The sequence below is a fragment of the Rhipicephalus microplus genome, unplaced genomic scaffold (assembly GCF_043290135.1).
Source record: "Rhipicephalus microplus isolate Deutch F79 unplaced genomic scaffold, USDA_Rmic scaffold_13, whole genome shotgun sequence".
Lineage (NCBI taxonomy): Eukaryota > Metazoa > Arthropoda > Arachnida > Ixodida > Ixodidae > Rhipicephalus > Rhipicephalus microplus.
Window position 1 is genome coordinate 19205311 of NW_027464586.1, and position 20442 is coordinate 19225752.

Genomic DNA, 20442 nt, shown 5'->3' on the forward strand with positions numbered 1-20442 from the left:
CAAACCAACCGGCGTTACAACATGTCCGCCAGCTGTACGTACATGCGATCCTGTCCAAGGCATTATCACTTTCTTCAAGGTACGTGCCAATTGTCCGCTAATAATCGAGTAGTCAGCACCAGTGTCTATTAAGGCAGTTAAATTGCGACCGTCGAGCAGCACAGGTATGTCCATTGAAAAGTCGCTCAGCTGGGATACAGGCGCCGGCGTAGTCGAATTTCCGTTGGTCCGATGTCGCGTCGATTGGAGGGCGAGGTCTTCATCACGTCGAGAATCAGCGGCCTCGCCTCGAAAGGTCGCTGGCGTTAGTTTTCCAGGCGAGGGCTCGGAGACCGTCCTTGCGGCCTTCGATTTCCGTTGCCTGAATAAGATGACGACCGCGGTGACGGTGAGCGCGACTGACGCCTGAGTGGGACGTTCTGCCGAGCGATAAAATCTTCAATTTCTGGTGGTCTCTGTCCAAACCGGGGGCGGGGTGAATTGGCAGGAAAACCCTGCAGCCCAAGTCGGCGGTACTGGCAGTCTCGGTAGAGGTGACCCGCTTCACCGCAGTGGTAGCAAAGCGGTCGTCGGTCGGGCATGCGCCATATGTCGGATTTACGCATGACGGGTCGAGTGTCTGCAAAATAAGGGACCACCTGTGCGGACTGCAGTGTGGCGTACGGGGTTGCGGCTGGTAGTGGGACTGGTGCAGGTGCGTTGTGTTCGAACGTGTCGGTATAAGTGGTGCGCTGGAAACCACTCACTGGGGATGGTGTCGTGGACGACGGAACGGTGCGTCTCAATACGTCTGCGTAGGTCACCCCTAGAGGTTCACTTGAAGTTGCGAACGCCTGAAGTGGTGCAGCAACCTGCGTTGGTGTCTCGCGGCGAGGTGTGCCGAGCGCATGCTGAACTTCGTCACGTATGATGGTGGCGATGCAATTCGTGGAAGGCTGCTGCTGCGCCTGGTTCAGCTGTTGCAGCTGTTGTAGCTCGTCGCGAACAACCGAACGTATCAGCTCGCGAAGCGCTCCCACGTCGGTCGGGAACGAGCCTAGCCCGGTGGTATAGGTAGCATTCACTTGCCGATCGTACTGGTTCCGCTGCTGCAGCGCCTTTTCCATGGCGACGGCTTCAGTGAGGAACTCCGCGACCGTTCTAGGCGGACTACGAATGAGTCCAGCGAAGAGCTGCTCTTTCACACCTCGCATCAAGTGTCGCAGCTTCTTGTCTTCCGGCATGGTTGGATCGGCGCGAGTGAACAGATGAACCATATCCTCCACGTATGTAGCCACACCTTCATTAGGCATCTGCATGCGGGACTGGAGGGCCCTTTCAGCGCGCTCTCGACGATCGAGACTCGAGTACGTTTCGCGGAGCCTGTGACAGAACTCATGCCACGACGTTAGGAGGCCCTTGCGGTTCTGGAACCATGTGCGAGCACCATCCAGAAGACTAAAGTACACATTCTTGAGCTTCGCTACTTCGTCCCACCCGTTGAAATCCGCTACGTACTCGTACTCAGCCAGCCAATCTTCCACATCTTCATAGAGGCCACCACGAAAGGGACTCGGAACACGTGGTTTTTGTAGCGTGTAATGAGTGGGTGCAGCTGCGGGTGCAGCGGTTGGAGCAGCGGCGGCTCCAGCGGTAGGGGAAGCGGTGACAGCAACAGTATTCTCCATACCAGTCGACGTACTTGTACTGTGAGGCACAAACTCGGGGGACAGTCCTCGAATCCTCCGACTGAAACGGTGTACCGGCGTAAGCTCTGGGTTTTGGGTCACGTTCCGGCTGCTAGAAGGAGTCTGTTGCATAGGGGAGGTCACCCCGCACCTCCACCATTAAAATGTCACGTTAAAGAGACAGGAGACGTTTTTAAGGCGTCCTCACAAAAGTCCGAAGAGCGGTCGGCTCAGCGCAGCCAAAAACAGAACAATGGCACGAGGGGGAACTGCCACTTCGTCTGCCTCTTTTGCGCTGGCAGCTCAAGCGCGCGGCAATATAGGATTTCTATTGACCGGGTGTAGTTAAGGGAGAAGCAAACGACAAGCAGACGACAAGCAGCCGATCGTTGCCTTCAGCGGTTAGTTCAACTCTCACCCTGACGGGGCTGTTGGAGCACCTCGAAGTAAACTGATTCTGAGTGTCACAAGCCTTTCGACTACGTCGCCACATACACGTACTTCAAGGTCGAATCAAGAGACCTCTCCAGTATTTGACCACTGGCAGGAGTGACTGCAACAGACTTAAGACGCCAAAAGTGAAACACTGGCGCGTACTACAAAATTGACGCTTCGCTGCGACTACACGGCAACGAGCGGCGGCCATCAAAAAAAAGCGAAGGCTGAAAATTTCACACAGCAAGACAGGTAAGTGCTAGGAAAATTTCATCGAATGATGGATTTACAAAATTACTATTGTAGAGGCATGAAAAATTTTTGAAGTGCGATCGGTTCTTGCACGCACAACTTTGTGATAAAGGTCTCTATAGAAATTCCGCACGCTAAATTTGTCAGTGGCATGTTTTACAGCACACCTGGAGCATTTCATCTGACCCAAGCTCGAACCGGATTAGCTTGGGTCATGTAGCAGTGGTCATAAAGTTGATCGCGATCAAGAAAACTGATTTGGATCGCCTCGATTGCAATTAGAAGTGCCCGTGTGACACCGGTATTAGTGATCAGGCCATCGGAGAGCGGCACGCACTACTGTGGCGCTGCCGCCGCGGAACTGGTCGTCTCGGCGCTGTCGTTCCCACCTACGCGCGCCATATCACTGTCTTTCATCCGCCGCTGCACTCCCATTCCGCATTTTGTCGTCTTTGCTCACTCTGTGGCTTACGACGACGCCGCTCAAAGCAGAAAAGGTTCCATTACAGCGGCGCTCCGGAAGAACGGATGCTCGTTTTATGTTGGCCTAACCCCAACTATGTTTGAAGTTTTGGCTAACCACACTTGTATCAATGTAACATTCGTTAAATATTGCCACAGAAACTCGACGCGCTCGAGTGCCACGCCCAACATTATATGCACTGCAGGCGTCAGGCGTCAAGTGCAACAGCGACAGCATTGCTACTATAAGCGAGGCCAGTCGCAGTGCACCTGTCAGCCCTGCATGTACTGCACGAACGGCAACCGGCATGTGGCGAACGCGAGCTTAGAGGTTCGTCATATCGGTTGGCTCGCCGAATTTCCCCCTCTTTCACTCGATCAGCTACAATGACGGCGACGTTTTAGAAACGGACGTCTGAGAGCTATGCTTTAAAAATACTTTCTATCAGTCTCATAGGAGCTAGTTATAACCACTCAAGTAATATTAGGGACAATAGGACCATCACGGCCTCACCAACAGATGTACTCAGAATGTTAGGTTTCTATGGGTGGACCTCATTGAAGCTGCATATGCAGAGAGTTTAGGTGGCACCCGGTTCCTTGAACCATTCCAATGCTTCAGCAATTCAATAGCAGAGGTGGCGTTGTTGATAATAATGCTTAGCGACCTTCCAAGATACACAGTTGTGCAAATGCTTTTCATGCAATAACGTCGTTATTTGAGCATAATGATTCCATTTGTACACTGAAAACAGTGCCAAAAGACACATGCATGCACGTACAGCGGAATGAGGTGTTCCAAGAGCAAACTAGTAACCTGGCTCCTGCCTCCCATATTGCAAATGCAAGACTCACTTAGCGTCAGGGTCGTATTCCGACCACAGCCGAACAAACTCATCCAAGTGGTGAGGTCCCAGGATCGACCAATCGCGGGTGAGGTAGTCGAAGTTATCCATAATGACCGCAACAAAAAGGTTGATGATCTGCAGGCAGAAAACAAGAAGAAAATGAAAATTGCGCCAATAAGTATTTGTTTCAACATGTACTCTTTCAAATGCACAACATATCAATCGAAAAAAAATACAAGCCCCGGCAAGCTCCCTTTACGGGAACTTTTTACTAATATATAAACATCAATTGTTAATGGCACTAAGTTATAGAAAGTAATTTTAAGTTTTACATTCATGATTTTTCTTCATAGATGGCTATTTTCTCATTAAAATTACCCATCGCCTTTGATTATACTATTCAATATTTGTTTTACTGCTTTCATCCAAAATTATCAACAAGAAAAGAACTTGTCACATAAATAGGAAAGAGATGGCGCTACGATCAACGCGAAGTGCTGGCGTGTTCGCGTTGGATCCGCTTTTCTCGAATGTTTTCGTAGTTTCGTCTGTGACAAGCTACTAAAACATTTCACCAAACGATTTGTGAAGTTCTACGGACTCTCGGGACATCTCGTTTGCAGGCGGGATTTTTCAGTGATCAGAGAACCACTTCCTACTGCACACCCACCACGGCCCTTCCGAGATAAGCCTACGCCTGCTCGCCGGTCATCTTGCCTACGACTTCGCCGGCCGTTCGTCGGCGCGTGTCGTCTGCATCTCTCACCAGAGTGAGTCTGCACCTTAGTCTTCACTATGAAGATCCAGGTTGCCGGCCAGGATATTTCACCGAAAGACGTGACCACCGAGTCTGGCTGGTTCACTGCTCGATCGCACCGCCCACCACGCGGCACTGACAACTCGACCCCAACCGATGAATCATTTCAAGCCCCAAGTAACAAGCCTGGTCTTAGGCAAGAAAGCGTGTGAAAGCTCAAGTTTAAAGGCGGGCCGCATGCCACCGCTTCCAACGCAGGACATCAAGATTGTTATTAACCCCGAGAGTGCCCTTCTTATAGCTAAGATATGCAGTCCAGTGGTGAGTGCAGCCATATTTGAAGAAGCCGAACTCACCGATAACGAAAACATGAAAGATACCATCTGCCCTATTATACAACAAAACATTGTTGTCATCAGCACTCCTGACACGGACCATGCAGACCGGTTTGTCCGCATTCGTTCCATTCAAGTGAACGGCGTCACCCACGACGTGAATGCCTACGAAACCACAGTTGAACACAACACCAAGGGAGTCATCGGGGAAGCCCAGTCACGGAGACCCTCCAGCAGATCCACAACAATATCGTGACTGCTCAAATCCCGACGGCCCTGGCAGCCAAGCGCATCGCCTCAACTACAACGGTGGTTACCGTTTTTGACGGCCAGGACGTGAATTACACGGCATCGATTCTTGTCCCGACAAAACGAACCAGATTTGCCGAGGCTGCGCCCCCCCCCGCCCCCCGTCGATTACAACTGTGACCCTAGGTACTCTCTCTGCATCGGCCCTCATCTAACTGCCGAAAAAAGCTGTCCTGCTTGTTATGAAACCCTGTACGTTATTCTCAAGTGCATTGGGGAACGACGGGCAAATAGCCGTGCTATCTACGAAGACGCCGGTCTCTCCACCCTAGACACCAAAGCCAGATCCCGTTCCCGCAACCAGGACAACGAAAGACAAACGCCCTTCAGAACATCACGGTCCCGGCAACAACGCTCAAGATCCCGGTCCGCATCAGGATCAGGCAACAAATCTACCAACAATAACAAAGTGAACTTCGCAGAGACCCTCAAGGGCACCTCGCCAAAGGGCCCTAACACAATCAACGCACAAGCTACCGCCCCTGATCCTTCGCAAGACAACCCAGAAAGAGCTCAACTCAAACGCGAGAACTCGAACGTACGCGATCTCTTAACTAAACTCACACAGGAAAAGCCCTCAAGCAAACTCGGACGCCAACCGCCACACCTACCGCTCAGAACACCCCCACCCATAGTCAGCAAGCCTCTGACTCCTGTCCCCAAAAGGAGAGCTCTGCAAAGTGGAGCCACGGGTTAAGTCCTTTCTGAGGTTAAGGACTTGCTAATCGCGCTCCAAACGACTATAAGTACTTTTCAACAGGCGCTCGACACCATATAGCACGCTTTCGCGGGCATTGTTCACCGAGTGATGAACTTAGAAAATAATATTCCTACGCCTTCTAGCAAAGCTTCGCCCATCTGCGACCATTCTGGGACTCTGATGACGACATCACCCGTTTCCTACCATGGCCCGCACTAACCAAGGCACCCTTGTTTGGCAGTGGAACTGCAGAGGATTTCACCAGAAAAAATCGGTCCTTAGCCAGTACCTACGTCAACATACCCGCCGCCTTAATGACATTGTACTCCAAGAAACGAACAACACTCCTACCGCACTCCCCGCTTATCAAATATTCCACACAGCTTACCCACGTCGCCAGGTTTCCACCCTACTCAGCGTCGCATAGCCAGCGTTGAACATAATCTCCGTAAGCCTCAAATCTAACACCTCATTCTCGAAAAAAAATTTCAACCATAAAATGAAAGACTTTTTCTTCTAAACGTTTACAATTCAAGAAGGCCCTCCATGTTGCTGGAACACACTCTTTTCTTATCGGTAATGACTTTCACCTTGATCATACTGCTTTAGGCTACATTCGTACGGAAGGTGCAGCTCGCAATCTCTGGCAAGATTACCATGACTTAGGCCCCACGCTTATCACAGACCCGTATTTTCCCACATGCCTTGGGACCTGCACTACCCGGGACTCTACTCCACACCTCACGTTTACCTACCATGTCAGCAATGAACTCTGGACTAACACGCAACAGGACCTAGGGAGTGACCATTACCTCATCGCTATCTCTTTACCTCATCTCGTTGCTGACCCTGCCCCCACCAAAGAGTTCATTATCACCGACCGGGAAAAATTTCGTAAAATACGTAGTGATGTCACCTCAGCAGAGCACATCGCTGATATTGACACCTAGACGCAAACGCTACGCACTGACGTTCAGACGACCACTCGGGTGGTAACCAAGAATGCCCCGGTTGAATGCATGGATAGCCGCCTAGCCCACATTTCGGAGGCTAAGGCCTCTATCGTAGTTCGGTGGAAGGGGCAGCGCCACAACCGTCGCCTCAGATGCAAGATCTCTAAACTCAATACGACCAATGAAGAGCACTGTCAAATGCACAGCCGGCAACAATGGACTCAGCGGTGTAAAACGTTGCACGGGCAACTTCACCGCCCAACCTCGTGTAAACTCTATAAATATCTACTCGACACAACCAACACCCGCACTTCCCAACAGGATGGGCTGCAGAAACTTTTTTATATGGAGACCCTTAAGCAAGGCCAGCAAATTGTGCTTGACTATCTGTGCACCAGGTATATTTCCAAGGGACAAGTCAGTCCACAGAGCAATTACGTCCGTAATCGCAACCCAACACTATACGCAGAAATTAGGAAATCTGAAATACATGCTGCCCTCTGTAAGCTTAACGGTCGCTCTGCTCCAGGCTCGGGCGGAGTCAAGTCAAAACCCTTCGCGATCTCGATGAGGAATCCGTGTTCCATATGCCTGACTATAATAACAATTTCTGGTGCAATGGCTCTCTTCTGCCTGCCTGGAAAACTGCGAAAGTCATTTTAATTCCACAGCCCGGCAAACAATCTAGCCTCAACAACCTAAGACCAATTTCCCTAACTTCATGCGTGGTTAAAAGGTTATGAAACATGCCTTTCTGGCACGTGTCAACACTTACTTCGAAAACACCTGTATCTACACCAACACCTTCTTTGGAGTTCGACCTTACCTGTCAGCACAAGGCGTTTGCTGCAACTTAAGCACCGGGTTTTAAACGACCGTTCCCTTAACCCGAAAGCTATTCTCAGACTCGACCTTAGTCAAGCTTTTGACAACATTTCCCATTCTACTATTCTTGAACAAGTTGGCCTCCTCCACCTGTGAAAGAGAGCCCACAACTGCACCCGTGTCTTCCTCTCAAACCGCGTGGCCACCTTTTCGGTCGGAGACTTACGAGCAGCCATGATTCCTCTTGGCCGTGCAGGCACCCCGCAAAGGTAAGTCTTTTCTCTGGTGCTCTTTAACTTAGTCATGCTTGAACTTGCACAGCATATAAAACAAGTCGACAATATCCTCTGTACTATCTACGCTGACGACATCACCATCTGGGCGTGCCAAGGTAGCGATGGTCAAGTGGAGACAGCCCTGCAGACAGCGATTGACACAGCTGAGGCCTATCTCCAAAGAACCGGACTGCGCTGTTCACCGGCTGAATCCGAGCTGCTTCTTTACAAGCCCATTCAGTGGGGATGCCCCCCCCCAGACAGCTACATTAGCAATAACCCTGTGACACCATCACGCTTCACCTCCAAGATGGTAGCCCTATCCCGCACGTCCCTAGTATCTGGGTCCTCGGTCTCACTATATCAACCAATAGCTCTGATGGCTTGGCTCTCAGCAAGATCTCTGCTCAATCTCACAACACCTTACGCCTTCTCAAACGTATATCCAACCCAAAAAGTGGTATCAAAGAAGAGAGCCTTCTCCGCCTCTTGCAGTCTTTTGTGTTGTGTCATATCACATACATTGCTGCTTATCTGAACTGGTACCGCGCAGAACAAAAAGAAGTCGATACCCTCATACGAGGGGTCTACAAGCAAGCACTTGGCCTCCCGCACTACACCAGCACTGAACGTTTAAATCAACTGTGAGTTGACAACACCCTTGCAGAGCTAAACGAAGCCCAACAACGCAGTCATCTTGAACGGCTCACACTCAGTGAAACGGGACGTTCTATTCTCTCCACGCCTGGATTAACGTATCATCAGCAACAAGGCGCCAAACAATCAATTCCGCACAAGGTCCGCAGCTGGATCCACGCTGATCCCATACCCAGAAACATGAATTATGCGAACAACAAAGCCCGGCGCCAAGCTCGCGCTAGAGCCATCACAAAAGCCCTTGCCCACGCACCTGGCGCCACATTTTTGGACGCACCTCAGTATCCTCAAGGCACACATTTCGTAGCTGTCACCACACGCAATAGAGTTTTACATCATGCAACCAGTGTCACTACTCCAAATGCCGAGATGGCTGAATAGGTGGCCATCGGCCTGGCCAGTCTAGATCCCACCTGTGACACTATCGTATGTGACTCTCGCTCAACTACAGCAAAGGCCGCATTTCTCCTCGAGCGCTTCACATCCTTGGCCAGGCACCACACCCCAAAGACAACATGATCAGCCTGACATCAATCCCCGCCCACGCGGGCGCAGTCCACCCACGCCTCCCCAACCTCAACGACGTCACCCACTCCCTTGCGCGAGGCCCCGTTAGCCGCGCTGGAGCTACTGGAGATGAGATGGGCACCAGGGACAACCTGACAACCTACAATGATCTCGTTAAGAACCTCTAACTTAGACGCCGAGCTTTTCCCCGCTTCACCCCAAGCTCAAACAGGCACAAGCCACCACTTTGCGTCTACTTCAAATAAACACGTGTCCTTCACCTGCCCGCAATCACCTCATATTCCCGGACATGTACACAGCCTCCCACTGCCGGTGTTGCGGCACTCACCCGGCTACGTTTCCGCATATCCTACAGGAGTGCCCGGCACAGTACAGACAAACACCACGACCATTTTGTCAAAGCTCCATGAGATGACCAAACCTGGGCGACCAAGCACGCCCATGAGGTGGCGTTGAGGCAAGCCCTTGCCGACCCCTCAAGGGAGGACTAGGCCCGGCCACCTAAACCTGCTGGTTTCTCATAACAAAGCTTATTCCTTCTTTGCCTTCTCCTCAAAGGGAGAACTATTTATTTGCTAGTGACGAAAGTAAAGTCGCATTTTTATCCGATGAAGATAATTGGACCTCAGAATGGGCAAAAAAATTTTCTAAATTGTAAAAACTTTCTCATCCGATTTTCAAACCTCCGTGACCAAAAAACACTTGTATATAACAGTATTAATTATGCAGTGTTAGTAGTTGTCATGCTAAAATGTCATGCATGCCATTTTCAGGCACCTAAATCAAAGACCATGTGCAATCACGGACGCTTTTCTTATAAAGTAAAATAAAAAGCTTGTAGTTGTTATATCCACTGCATCTGTCTGTTTCCATGATTTTAAAATCAGCTTACTAAAAAATACGATGAATATCTATTACGTTGGCGGTGCGCGTCTGTTCTCTTCTGCTCTATGAAGAAAATAGTCTTTCAGCGCTCGTCCTGGGTCGTTTTGAAGGGAATATACTTTCTTACTGCGCAGGGAACGTTTGAAAAAACGTAGACCTATAGGGTAGAGCGCACGTGTACAACCGTTTTTTTTTTTGCACAGATGGCGGGAATATATATATAGTCAAGAGGGCCAGGATATGACTCACAGAAAATGGGAAACTTATAGCACATGCACCAGAATATCCTTTTCGAATCTTGAAATGGCATTTTGCTTAAAAGATACTTGTACCCATTGTACAACAGATAAACAGACGGGACACTCACACACTCAGTACCTGCTTTGCGAATCAAAAAACGCTTCATGCACATGACGTACCTTATTTTTCGTACATTTTGCCATTACTAGGCATTCGTCAAACATTGGTGTAGACCACAAATCGGCGCAGTCGTTCAAAGCTAGTATTTCAACGCTAGCCGTTCAACGCTAGTGGGCGCCAGGTTGCTGCCTACTAATGTATGGATAAGATTTGCGTGCTCCCTAATTGTATTAACGTTGTCAGTCAGGTCGCAAGTATAGAATGCGTTTAGTGAGGGCCTATGTACATATTTATATACCGATATCTGACTTCCTACCAATTCCGTAAGATTGTGAGCCAGATATCAATGACGCGCGACATGCTGCGCTATAACAAACTTCTTCCCGATCTATCCAAAAACAATATGTTAGGCAAAGGACCTTCACCTTATATAACTGTTCATGTAACAATAAGCAAACAAGCAATCAATGAAAGGTTTGCAAGTCAGAACCAATCTAGTTGCTTGCGCACACGAACACTTCACTAAGGTAGAGATGGTTCTGGAAATTCAGGCGCCGCAGCCGGCGCGGACGTCTCGGCCAAGTTCTCCCGTACTGGGTAGGGTAGGGTGCGGGTGCTGATGGCGGTGATTCGTTGTGGTCTAGTGTGTTGTTGGTTTTTCGCTCGTTGTGCGTTTCAGGCAAACAGAGAGCGCCCTGGTCATGGGGCTGCTGCAGCTGTGTCGCAGTGGAGTTCTGATTCATCTCTCTTGTTGTAGATAGCTTTGCACGCACTTCTAAGATGGTGCCACTTTACCAGGGTCCGCATGTCTAGGGCACAGATGGTCGGCGTGTGTGAAACGGTGCACGTCGCGCAATCTCACGATGCATGTATGTCACCGCCATGACAAGGTAGGTCACCACACCTTCTTGCTGAAAACGCTCTCAGTACGAATCGAAGTTTTGAGTCTTTGGGTCGAACTCTGCTATCTCCCCAAATGGTGGTATTTCGAAAAAGTCGATGTTTGCCACTCATTGGTTCGATGTTTCTTGTGGCGATCTCGACGTCCCATGCCCGTTGCTCCAGTGAGTGCCCTTGCCGAGTGTTTAGTAGGCAGTGGGTGGGGCTGCATTCAGCGAGCGCGTAAAGAGCACGCCGGCTGCCACATACGCGGACTCGGAAGACCCTAATCGCCAGTTGCAATAACGTTGTTTGTGAGGTTGACGGATATAGAATGCGTTTATTCAGCACCTATGTGTATATATTGCTACATGCATGTATATTGAGATTTTAGGGGGCGACGCGCGTATGTGCCTGACGAGAAAAACGAAGGGTGGTCTCCGCTCGATCACTGGTGAACTGGTCACGCCATTACCGCTGGTTTCAAGGACATTTAATCCACAGCCTCGTCGATAAGGCGTCTCTTCTTTTCCGTAGTTGAGCTCCGCCGCCTTCTGGCTTCATACCGCGACATATCCGACATAGACAGCCGTCCACTGGGCCAGACTTCACTCGTCAAGCACCGCATTAACAATGGTGATTCTCATCCCATTCATCTGCGACCATACCGGGTGTCTGCCACCGAGCGTAAAGTAATTAAACAAGAAGTCACCAAGATGTTAGCCAAATGAATTATTGAACCCTCATCGAGCCTTGGGCATTCCCTGTTGTGCTCATTAAAAGTAAAGATGGCACGTGGCGCTTCTGTGTGGATTACCACCATCTGAATAGAATCACAAAAAAACGTTTACTTTTTACCCCACATCGATGACGCTCTCGATTGTCTTCACGGCGCCCGATACTTTTCTTCAATAGACCTACGTTCCGGCTACTGGCAGATTGCTGTCGACGAAAAAGACCAAGAGAAGACTGCATTTGGAACTCCAGGTGATGTATATCAGTTCAAGGTCATGCCATTTGGGCTATGCAACGCCCCAGCCACGTTCCAGCGCCTGATGAATTCTCTGCTACAAGGGTTCAAATGGTCAACATTCCTCTGTTATCTTGACGATGTTGTATGTCCCCCAACATTTGAGACCCACCTTCAGCGTTTTTCAGCTATTCTCGACCTATTCCGCACTGCAGGCCTTCAATTAAACTCGTCGAAGTGCCACTTCGGACGCCGGCAAATTAAGGTGTTGGGTCATCTTGTTGACGCATCTGGTGTGCAGCCAGACCCGCAGAAAATTTGTGCCGTAACCAGTTTTCCTGTACCCCGGTCAGTAAAAGACGTCCGGAGATTTGTACGACTTTGTTCTTACTTTAGAAGGTTTGTGAAATGTTTTGCAACCATCGCTTGACCTCTCAATGAGCTTCTGAAGAAAGACGTCACATTTACGTGGGACACCGACGAAGCTGCTGCTTTTTCTCATCTAATCACGCTTCTGACGACTCAACCTATATTGGCTCTCTTTGACCCATCCACTCCGAAAGAAGTCCAAACTGATGCTAGTGGTCACGGGATTAGAGCCGTCCTAGCCCAACGCCAACGGGGACACGACGGAGTTGTCGCCTACGCTGGCCGCCTGCTCACAGCTGCTGAGCGCAACCATTCGATTGCAGAGCGTGAGTGTCTTGCTCTTGTTTGGGCAGTCTCAAAGTTCCGCCTATATTTATATGGCACAAACTTCTCTGTAATAACAGACCATCATGCTCTTTATTAACTTTCGTCACCGAAGGATCCTACGGGCCGGCTCGGGCGCTGGGGTGTGCGACTGCAAGAGTATACCTACACGGCGATGTACAACTCCGGACGCCTACATCAGGACGTAGCCTGTCTGTCCCGCTACCCAGCTGCTGAGTCGAGCACTATACTTGACAACGACACCGACTCTTGCGTCGTTTTCCTTTCGCAAATGACATGCATCGGTGACGAGCCGCGCCCTGATGCGTTCTTTTGTGTTATCATTCAGCGCCTCAAATCATCATCTTCCAATCAGTCCCATTGCTAATTCGTGCTCCACAATGTTGTATTACACCGCCAAAATTTCGAGCCGGATGGACCAGCCCTGCTGCTTGTCATTCCGAAACACATTTGCTCGGAAATCCTAAATGAACTTCATGACCTACAGATTGCCGGTCACCTTGGTGTGTCACGCACTTAGGACCGAATACGCGGACGCTTTTTCTGGCCAGGGCTTGCACGCTCAGCCAGAAGATGCGTTGCGGCTTGTGAGAAATGTCAGCGCCGCAAAACACCATCGACACTTCCCGCCGGACGCCTTCAACCACTTGACGTTCTGTCAGAACAGTTCTTCCGCGTTGGCTTGGACCTACTTGGCCTTTTCCCCTTGTCTTCCTCGGGGAACAAGTGCATAGCTGTCGCCATCGACAACGCAACGCATTATGCTATCACACCAGATCATCCAACAAGCTGCGCCACAGACGTCGCCGAGTTCCTCCTCAAGGACGGTATTTTGCAACACGGAGCCCCACAGGAGCTGCTTACGGACCGCGGCCGCACCTTTTTGTCGAAGGTGATAGCCGACATTTTGCAGTCTTGTCAAACGAGACACAAGCTGACTACGTCATACAATTCGCTAACCAATGGACTCACGGAGCGTCTAAATCGAACTCTAACAGACATGCTTGCTCAGTATCTTTCTACCAACCACACCAACCGGGATCTTGTGTTGCCGTACGTCACACTTGCCTATACTTTTTCGTGCCATGACACTGCCAGTTACTCTCCATTTTTTTCTTGTTTCGCCGAGAACCAACATTGCCTCTAGATACCGTCATACCGTCCTGCGGTACCAACCAGTGAAGTTGCCATGGACGCTATTACTCGGGCCACTCACGCAAGCGAAATCACCCGTACTCGCATTCTGACTTCTTAAGAGAAGCAACGGCGTTTGTGAGAACAACGACACCGCGACGTACACTTTCCACTCAGTTCTTTGGTCTTGTTAAGGTCTCCGACTCGTCAAGTTGGATTGTCAGAAAAACTGCTTACTCGCTACACAGGTCCATACCGAGTCCTTCGTGTGGTTACTCCTGAGACTTGCAGCAAGTCGAACACGGCATCGTCACGAACTTTCCTAAACACTATATAGGACCAGAACTAACCTTTTCAAATAGCCCCGCCGCGGTGGTCTAGTGGCTAAGGTACTCGGCTGATGACCCGTAGGTCGCGGGTTCGATTCCCGGCTGCGGCGGCTGCATTTCCGATGGAGGCGGAAATGTTGTAGGCCCGTGTACTCAGATTTGGGTGCACGTTAAAGAACCCCAGGGGGTCAAAATTTCTGGAGCCCTCCACTACGGCGTCTCTCATAATCAAATGGTGGTTTTGGGACGTTAAACCCCACAAATCAATCAATCAACCTTTTCAAATATTCTTTCTTTCCGCGCACTATAAACGATTGGAATATTCTGCATTTATCACAACTAATAAGCACAGATTCCATTGAACCTGTATCTACTTGATGTTTCGCCATTGTCATGTTGATTAATCTTTCGTTTTTTTTAGTGTTCCTTTTTTTGTATTTCAATGCCGCGCCAAAAGTACCGTTAGCGAATGCGGTGGTGAGTCTTCGATACGCCGGAGTGCGAACATGGCGGGTCAGAATGAAATAATTCGCATATGTAGGAGCGCAGACTGCGGGGTATGACTAGTAGCCACTGGCGGCCGTCACCATTGTAATTGCGTCGGTGGAGGAGGTCTTCGCGAACGGCGAAATGGTGGGCTTGACAACGCAACGCGCGAGTGGATGGAGTGGATGGATCAGTCAGCAAGTCTATCAGTGAGGCAATTCATTGATCCTTGCCCTGTTCAGTAGCTATGACATGAATGCTATTGGGAGATACGGCAAGGTGAGACGCTGAGTCGTGGGCATTGTCGTCAGGCAAGGGAGAGCGCGACAGGGCGTCGGCGTCAGCATGTTGCCTTCCGTTGCGGTACAGCACGCGGATGTCGTAGTCTTGCAGGCGAAGTGCCCACCGGGCGAGACGGCCTGAGGGATCTTTTCATGACGACAACCAGCATACTGCGTGATGGTCGGTGACTACATCAAATGGGCGACCATACAAAAGTGGCAGCATATCCACTGAGTGAATGATGGAGAGTGGGGCGAAGCATTCGTCCGTCCATGCGTCCGTCTGTGTGACCGTTCATGCGTGTGTTTGTGCGCCCGTCCCTGCGTTCTTTCATGCATCCGCCCCTGCGTCCGTTCATGCGTCAATCCATGCATCTGTTTGTGTGTCCGTTCGTTCATCTATTCAACACTCCAAGTCCCACCCTCTCGCATCTTTTTATCATATATTCCCCATATAGAAGCACCGCCATCCAGCGGACATTCCAAGGACTAAACGAGAGGTGGCACACGCACACTTTCTTACGGCCTGCGCTTTGGGTCCACTTCCCACCTTTAACCACCTCGAGTTCATGGTATATTAGAGTTCACTGTATTCATGGCACTGCGACCAAACGCTCGCTAAACTTTTCGAAAATCAAGGAGGTTACGCCCAGCGAGTATAACGTAGCAACCTTTCCCTGTCAGATAGGGCTCAATTTACATGCCAATGGCTGCTAATGAGAAATGAGAGACAGGAGAATTCGGCTTTTACTTTCTTACGGCTTGCGCTTCGTATCTACTTCTCATTTTTAACCACCTTGAGTTCATTCATGGTATATACAAGTTCATTGTATTCATGGCACTGCGGCTCAACGCTCGCTAAACCTTTCTAAAGCTAAGGAGGTTACACCCAGCGAGTATAATGTAGCATCCCTTTCTTGTCCAATAGTGCTCAATGTACATGCCAATGGCTGCTAATGGGGATCGCAGCTTGCGCGTTGACTAAAAGCCGAATGCTCATGTCTCTCATTGCCCATTAGTAGCCATTGGCGTGTACATTGAGCACTATTTTTTATTGTTAAACAACGCACAGAGGAAATCTCTCACTGGCACCACCTTGGAGGTCAAGTGTTATACCTATTTCGGGTATGTGCCACTGGTGGTTACATACGAGGGACGCCCAAGCCACGCCATAAGGAGCTTCGCTCCTAATAAGGTCGGAACTTGGTAAGGGCCCAGACGATTGCCAGAAATTCTTTCTCAGTGACGGTGTAATTAGTCTCGGCTTTTGTAAGCGTACGGCTTGCATACGCTACGACATATTCCGGGAACCCTGGTTTCCGCTGCGCAAGGACAGCGCCGAGACCGACACCACTGGCGTCCGTGTATACCTCTGTAGGCGCCGTAGGGTCGTAGTGGCGGAGTATGGGAGGCGACGTCAACAAACGACGGAGCGTTGTGAATGCGTCGTCACACTGTGATGACCACGAATGGAGAGGCCCGTTACTTCCGAGGAGCTTGCTCAGCGGCGAGACGATAGACGCGAAGTTTCGGATGAAGCGCCGAAAACAGGAACAGAGTCCTACAAAACTGTGCAGTTTCTTGACGGATGTCGGCTTGGGAAACTCGGTCACGGCCCGAAGTTTGGCTGAATCGGGGAGAATTCCTTCCTTGGACACGACGTAGCGGAGTATTGTCGACTGCCGAGCTGCAAATTGGCACTTCTTTAGGTTCAGCTGCAGACTGGCGTCACTCAGACGCGTTAAAACATGCCGCAGGCGTTGAAGATGCGTGGAGACGTCCGGAGCGAAAACGACGACGTCATTGAGGTAGCACAGGCACGTGTGCCATTTCAGGTCACGCAGAACGGTATTCATCATGCGCTCAAAGGTGGCGGGCGCATTGCACAGCCCAAACAGCATGACGTTGAATTCGCACAAGCCGTCGGGAGTGACAACAGTGGTCTTTGGTCGAGCGTCCTCATCCATAGGTACTTGCCAGTACCCTGAGCGCAAATCGAGAGATGAAAAGAATTCGGCTCCTTGCAGGCTGTCAATCGCGTCATCTACAAGCGGTAGTGGGTACACGTCCTTACGCGTGATCTTTGTTGAGGCGTCGGTAGTCCACACAGAACCGCACAGAACCGTCCTTTTTCTCAACGAGAACGACAGGAGACGCCCAGAGCTGTTAGAGGGTCGAATAACATCGCGGCGAAGCATGTCATTCACTTTCTCGTTGATTACACGGCGTTCTGTGGGAGATGTGTGATATGGACGTTGCCGCAGTGGTGGTTTTGCGCCTGTGTCGATGCGATGCGTAACAGTGGATGTGCGGCCGAGGGATGATTGGGCGACATCGAAAGAAGAGCGGAATTCTTCCAACAGGGCCTGAAGCTGGGAGCGCTGGACCGGCGTAAGGTTGTCTTCAATGGAAGGACCGAATACATCAGCGGATGATGAAACAGATGTAGAAACAGCACTAAGCGTATTGAAACTTCGGCAGTGCGTGTTATCAGGTTGATCCATGACTTGTGCGTCTTCGTTGGGCTCCACGCTGCTGAGACATTCTCTCGCACCAACGTAACACTGTACGGGGATGAGTTCAGAACAAAAATAGTGGTGCTGCCGGGAATGACTTGCACGGTCCCGAAAGGAACCAGCAAGCCTTTTCTGGTGAAAACACTATGAGATGGCGAGAGGAGTGCAGCGGTGTCGGAAAGACTTGCACAGTAGACCGACACCATCGCGGACGAGTTTGCAGGCAGTTGCGTGTCGTCCTTGGACAGTAACTTGCTTGCAGCAGATGGACTGTCGGCCGGCGTCAGAGAAAATAATTGTGTCAGCTCTTTTTCTGCAGGTGCGCATTGAATGACGGCGTCGTGGCGGGAGAGAAAACCCATCCTAGGATGACGTCGTGAGAGCATGAAGAAATTATTATGAATTCGACGGCATACACCACGTCCCGAATCATGAGGCGGGCTGTACACATCGCTGTAGGGTGAATGCTTTGGGCGCTGGCTGTACGGAGGGAGAGCCCGGAAAGTGGCGTGGTCACTTTGCGCAGAAATCGTCGAAGTTTTGCGTCCATGACGGATACGGCGGCTCCAGTATCTACAAGGGCAAATGCACGAACAAGATCCCCAAGCACGTCTATCACGTTCAATGGGCTTTCCTGAGGGCTTCCGCAGTTCTATAGCGTCGCATCCCTTGCCTTGTGGACTGCGACGACTAGTTTTTTTTATCACCCTCTGGTTGACGTGGCCGCATCGGCGACAGTGAGCGACGTCGTGGAGAATCTGAATGGCGGGAGCGGGGCGGCACGACGGTGACGTAGGCGGCGGTTGGTCATAAAAGCGGCTCGATTGGCTGGGGAAATTGGATGCGACGTTCGGTTGCTGCACACGATTGCAATAGCGTGTTACGTGACCGACGCAACCACAAGCAAAGCAGATGGGGCGATTGTCAGCCGTGCGCCATCGGTTCGCGGGTCCCATCCATGTCGCAGAACGCGATGGGCGAGCAGGCTGCTGATATAACTGCATAGTGGGCGGCACACGGGGCACGTAGGTGGCGTCGGCATATGAAAGCTGCACGGTTTCTCCGAAGGCCTGGGGCCTGGTGATGGTTTCGGTGTAACCAAGCGGGCCAGTCACAGGAATCGGTGGGGGTGGCCTGGTGACAACTTGGGCGTAACTAAGTGGTGTAGATACTGGAGGCGGCTGGTGGTATTCAGGAACGACCTCCGCGACTTCCTGCTGAATGGCTCGGTGGAGGGGAGGCAGAAGTGTGCTTGACGGCTGTTGAGCATGTTGTGGGGAAGCAAAAGCCAGTAAGGACACCTGGCGGGCAACTTTCTAACGCACGAATGACTTGATTTCAGTGAGCAAGGTGGTGTGGTCAGGAAGTGTTGACAAGGCCGACATATCAGCGTCTCGCGACGGGTCATCGAGCGCTGCTGCCGCAGCTCCTCGTAACTTTGGCATAGTGTAATGATCTCTGCCACAGTGCGAGGGTTCTTGGCTAGGAGCATGATGAAGGCATCGTCGGTGATGCCTTTTAGAACATGGGTAATTCTGTCAGCCTCTGACATCCTCGCGTCCACTTTCTTGCACAGGTCAAGGATGTCCTCTATGTAGCTTAAGAAGGACTCACCGGTCTGCTTAGCTCGTTCACGTAACCGCTGTTCGGCTTGCAGCCTACGAACGGCAGGACGGCCGAACACGTCGACGATGGCGGTTTTAAAAGCGGACCAAGTGGGGCACTAGGATGCGTGGTTGTTGTACCACATGCCGGCCACACCCGCGAGGTAGAAAACCAGGTTGCCGAGTTTACCTGCTTCGTCCCAGTGATTAGGGATGCTGACGCGTTCGTACATAGCGAGCCAGTCCTCGACGTCGGTGCCATCCGCGTCGGTGAAGGCTGGAGGGTCGCGGATGCGGGGGACACCGGAACATGGCGTTGGCGCAGGAGGAAGCGTTTGCGGCGCGGCGTCTCTGTGCATGGTAGAAGGCACGGTACGGGATCGAAGCTCCAAGGGCATCGAATGTTAACCGAAGGTGTTAGAAGGGCACAGAACTCTCCACCAAATTGTTGAGACGTTTATTGGCGGACAATTGTCGATGATGCCTGACAGCGACAGTCAATGCAGGTACCGACTTTGTGCATGAGCTGCTCTTCTTTTTGCTAAAAGGGCCACCCACTAGAAGGCGCTGGAAAGAACGACCCACTGTTCGAAGGCTTCGCCACAATATATATATATATATATATATATATATATATATATATATAAATATATATATATATATATATATATATATATATATATATATATATATATATATATATATATATATATATATATATATCTTGCGAGGCATCATTTATGCGTCTCATCTGTACATACTCATCATCAACACTCCAGTTGAGGTTGTGGGGCACATAGTCCAGACAATAAAGAAGGGTCTTGAGGGTCCTGGACGCCGTCGTACAAGTGGTGGAGAGTCCTGTGCGGTCCCTGCATCCTCTCGGGCTCTCGGACACCACAGCATATTTTAGAACACACCCTTGGAGCTCCGTTCATGCCACCGCTTAAACAACCTGGGTTCGGTAATGTCGCAAACGAACCAGCCCAGTGCAGCAGCTTCGCCACCGCCCCCACAAGCAAGAAACCCTTCTGCCCTGATCATCAACTCTCAAAAGAATACTCCGTGGTTCGCAGGGCTGGCGGGTGAGGACGTTGAAAACTGGCTCGAAGAGTATGACCACGTAAGCGCCATCAACAACTGGGATAAGCCTGCCAAACGCTCCCACGTTGGATTCTACTTGAGCGGCGTCGCAAAGAAAAACCACGCTACAGATTTTCCGACACGGCCCGCCTTCACACATCAGCTCTTCCAGATTTTCGCCAACCCATCAGTTCGCTC

At 50.6% G+C, this 20442-nt stretch overlaps 1 protein-coding gene across 1 annotated transcript in view; it reads right to left on the minus strand.

The window, feature by feature from the left end:
- The window catches only part of LOC119162950 (muscle calcium channel subunit alpha-1-like), a 1445695-nt gene that overhangs the window by 293266 nt on the left and 1131987 nt on the right, over positions 1-20442 (minus strand). Inside the window, exon 37 of the mRNA XM_075882643.1 lies at positions 3672-3799. Coding sequence (XP_075738758.1) covers positions 3672-3799 — 128 coding nt within the window. The remainder of the gene's footprint in view (positions 1-3671; positions 3800-20442) is intronic.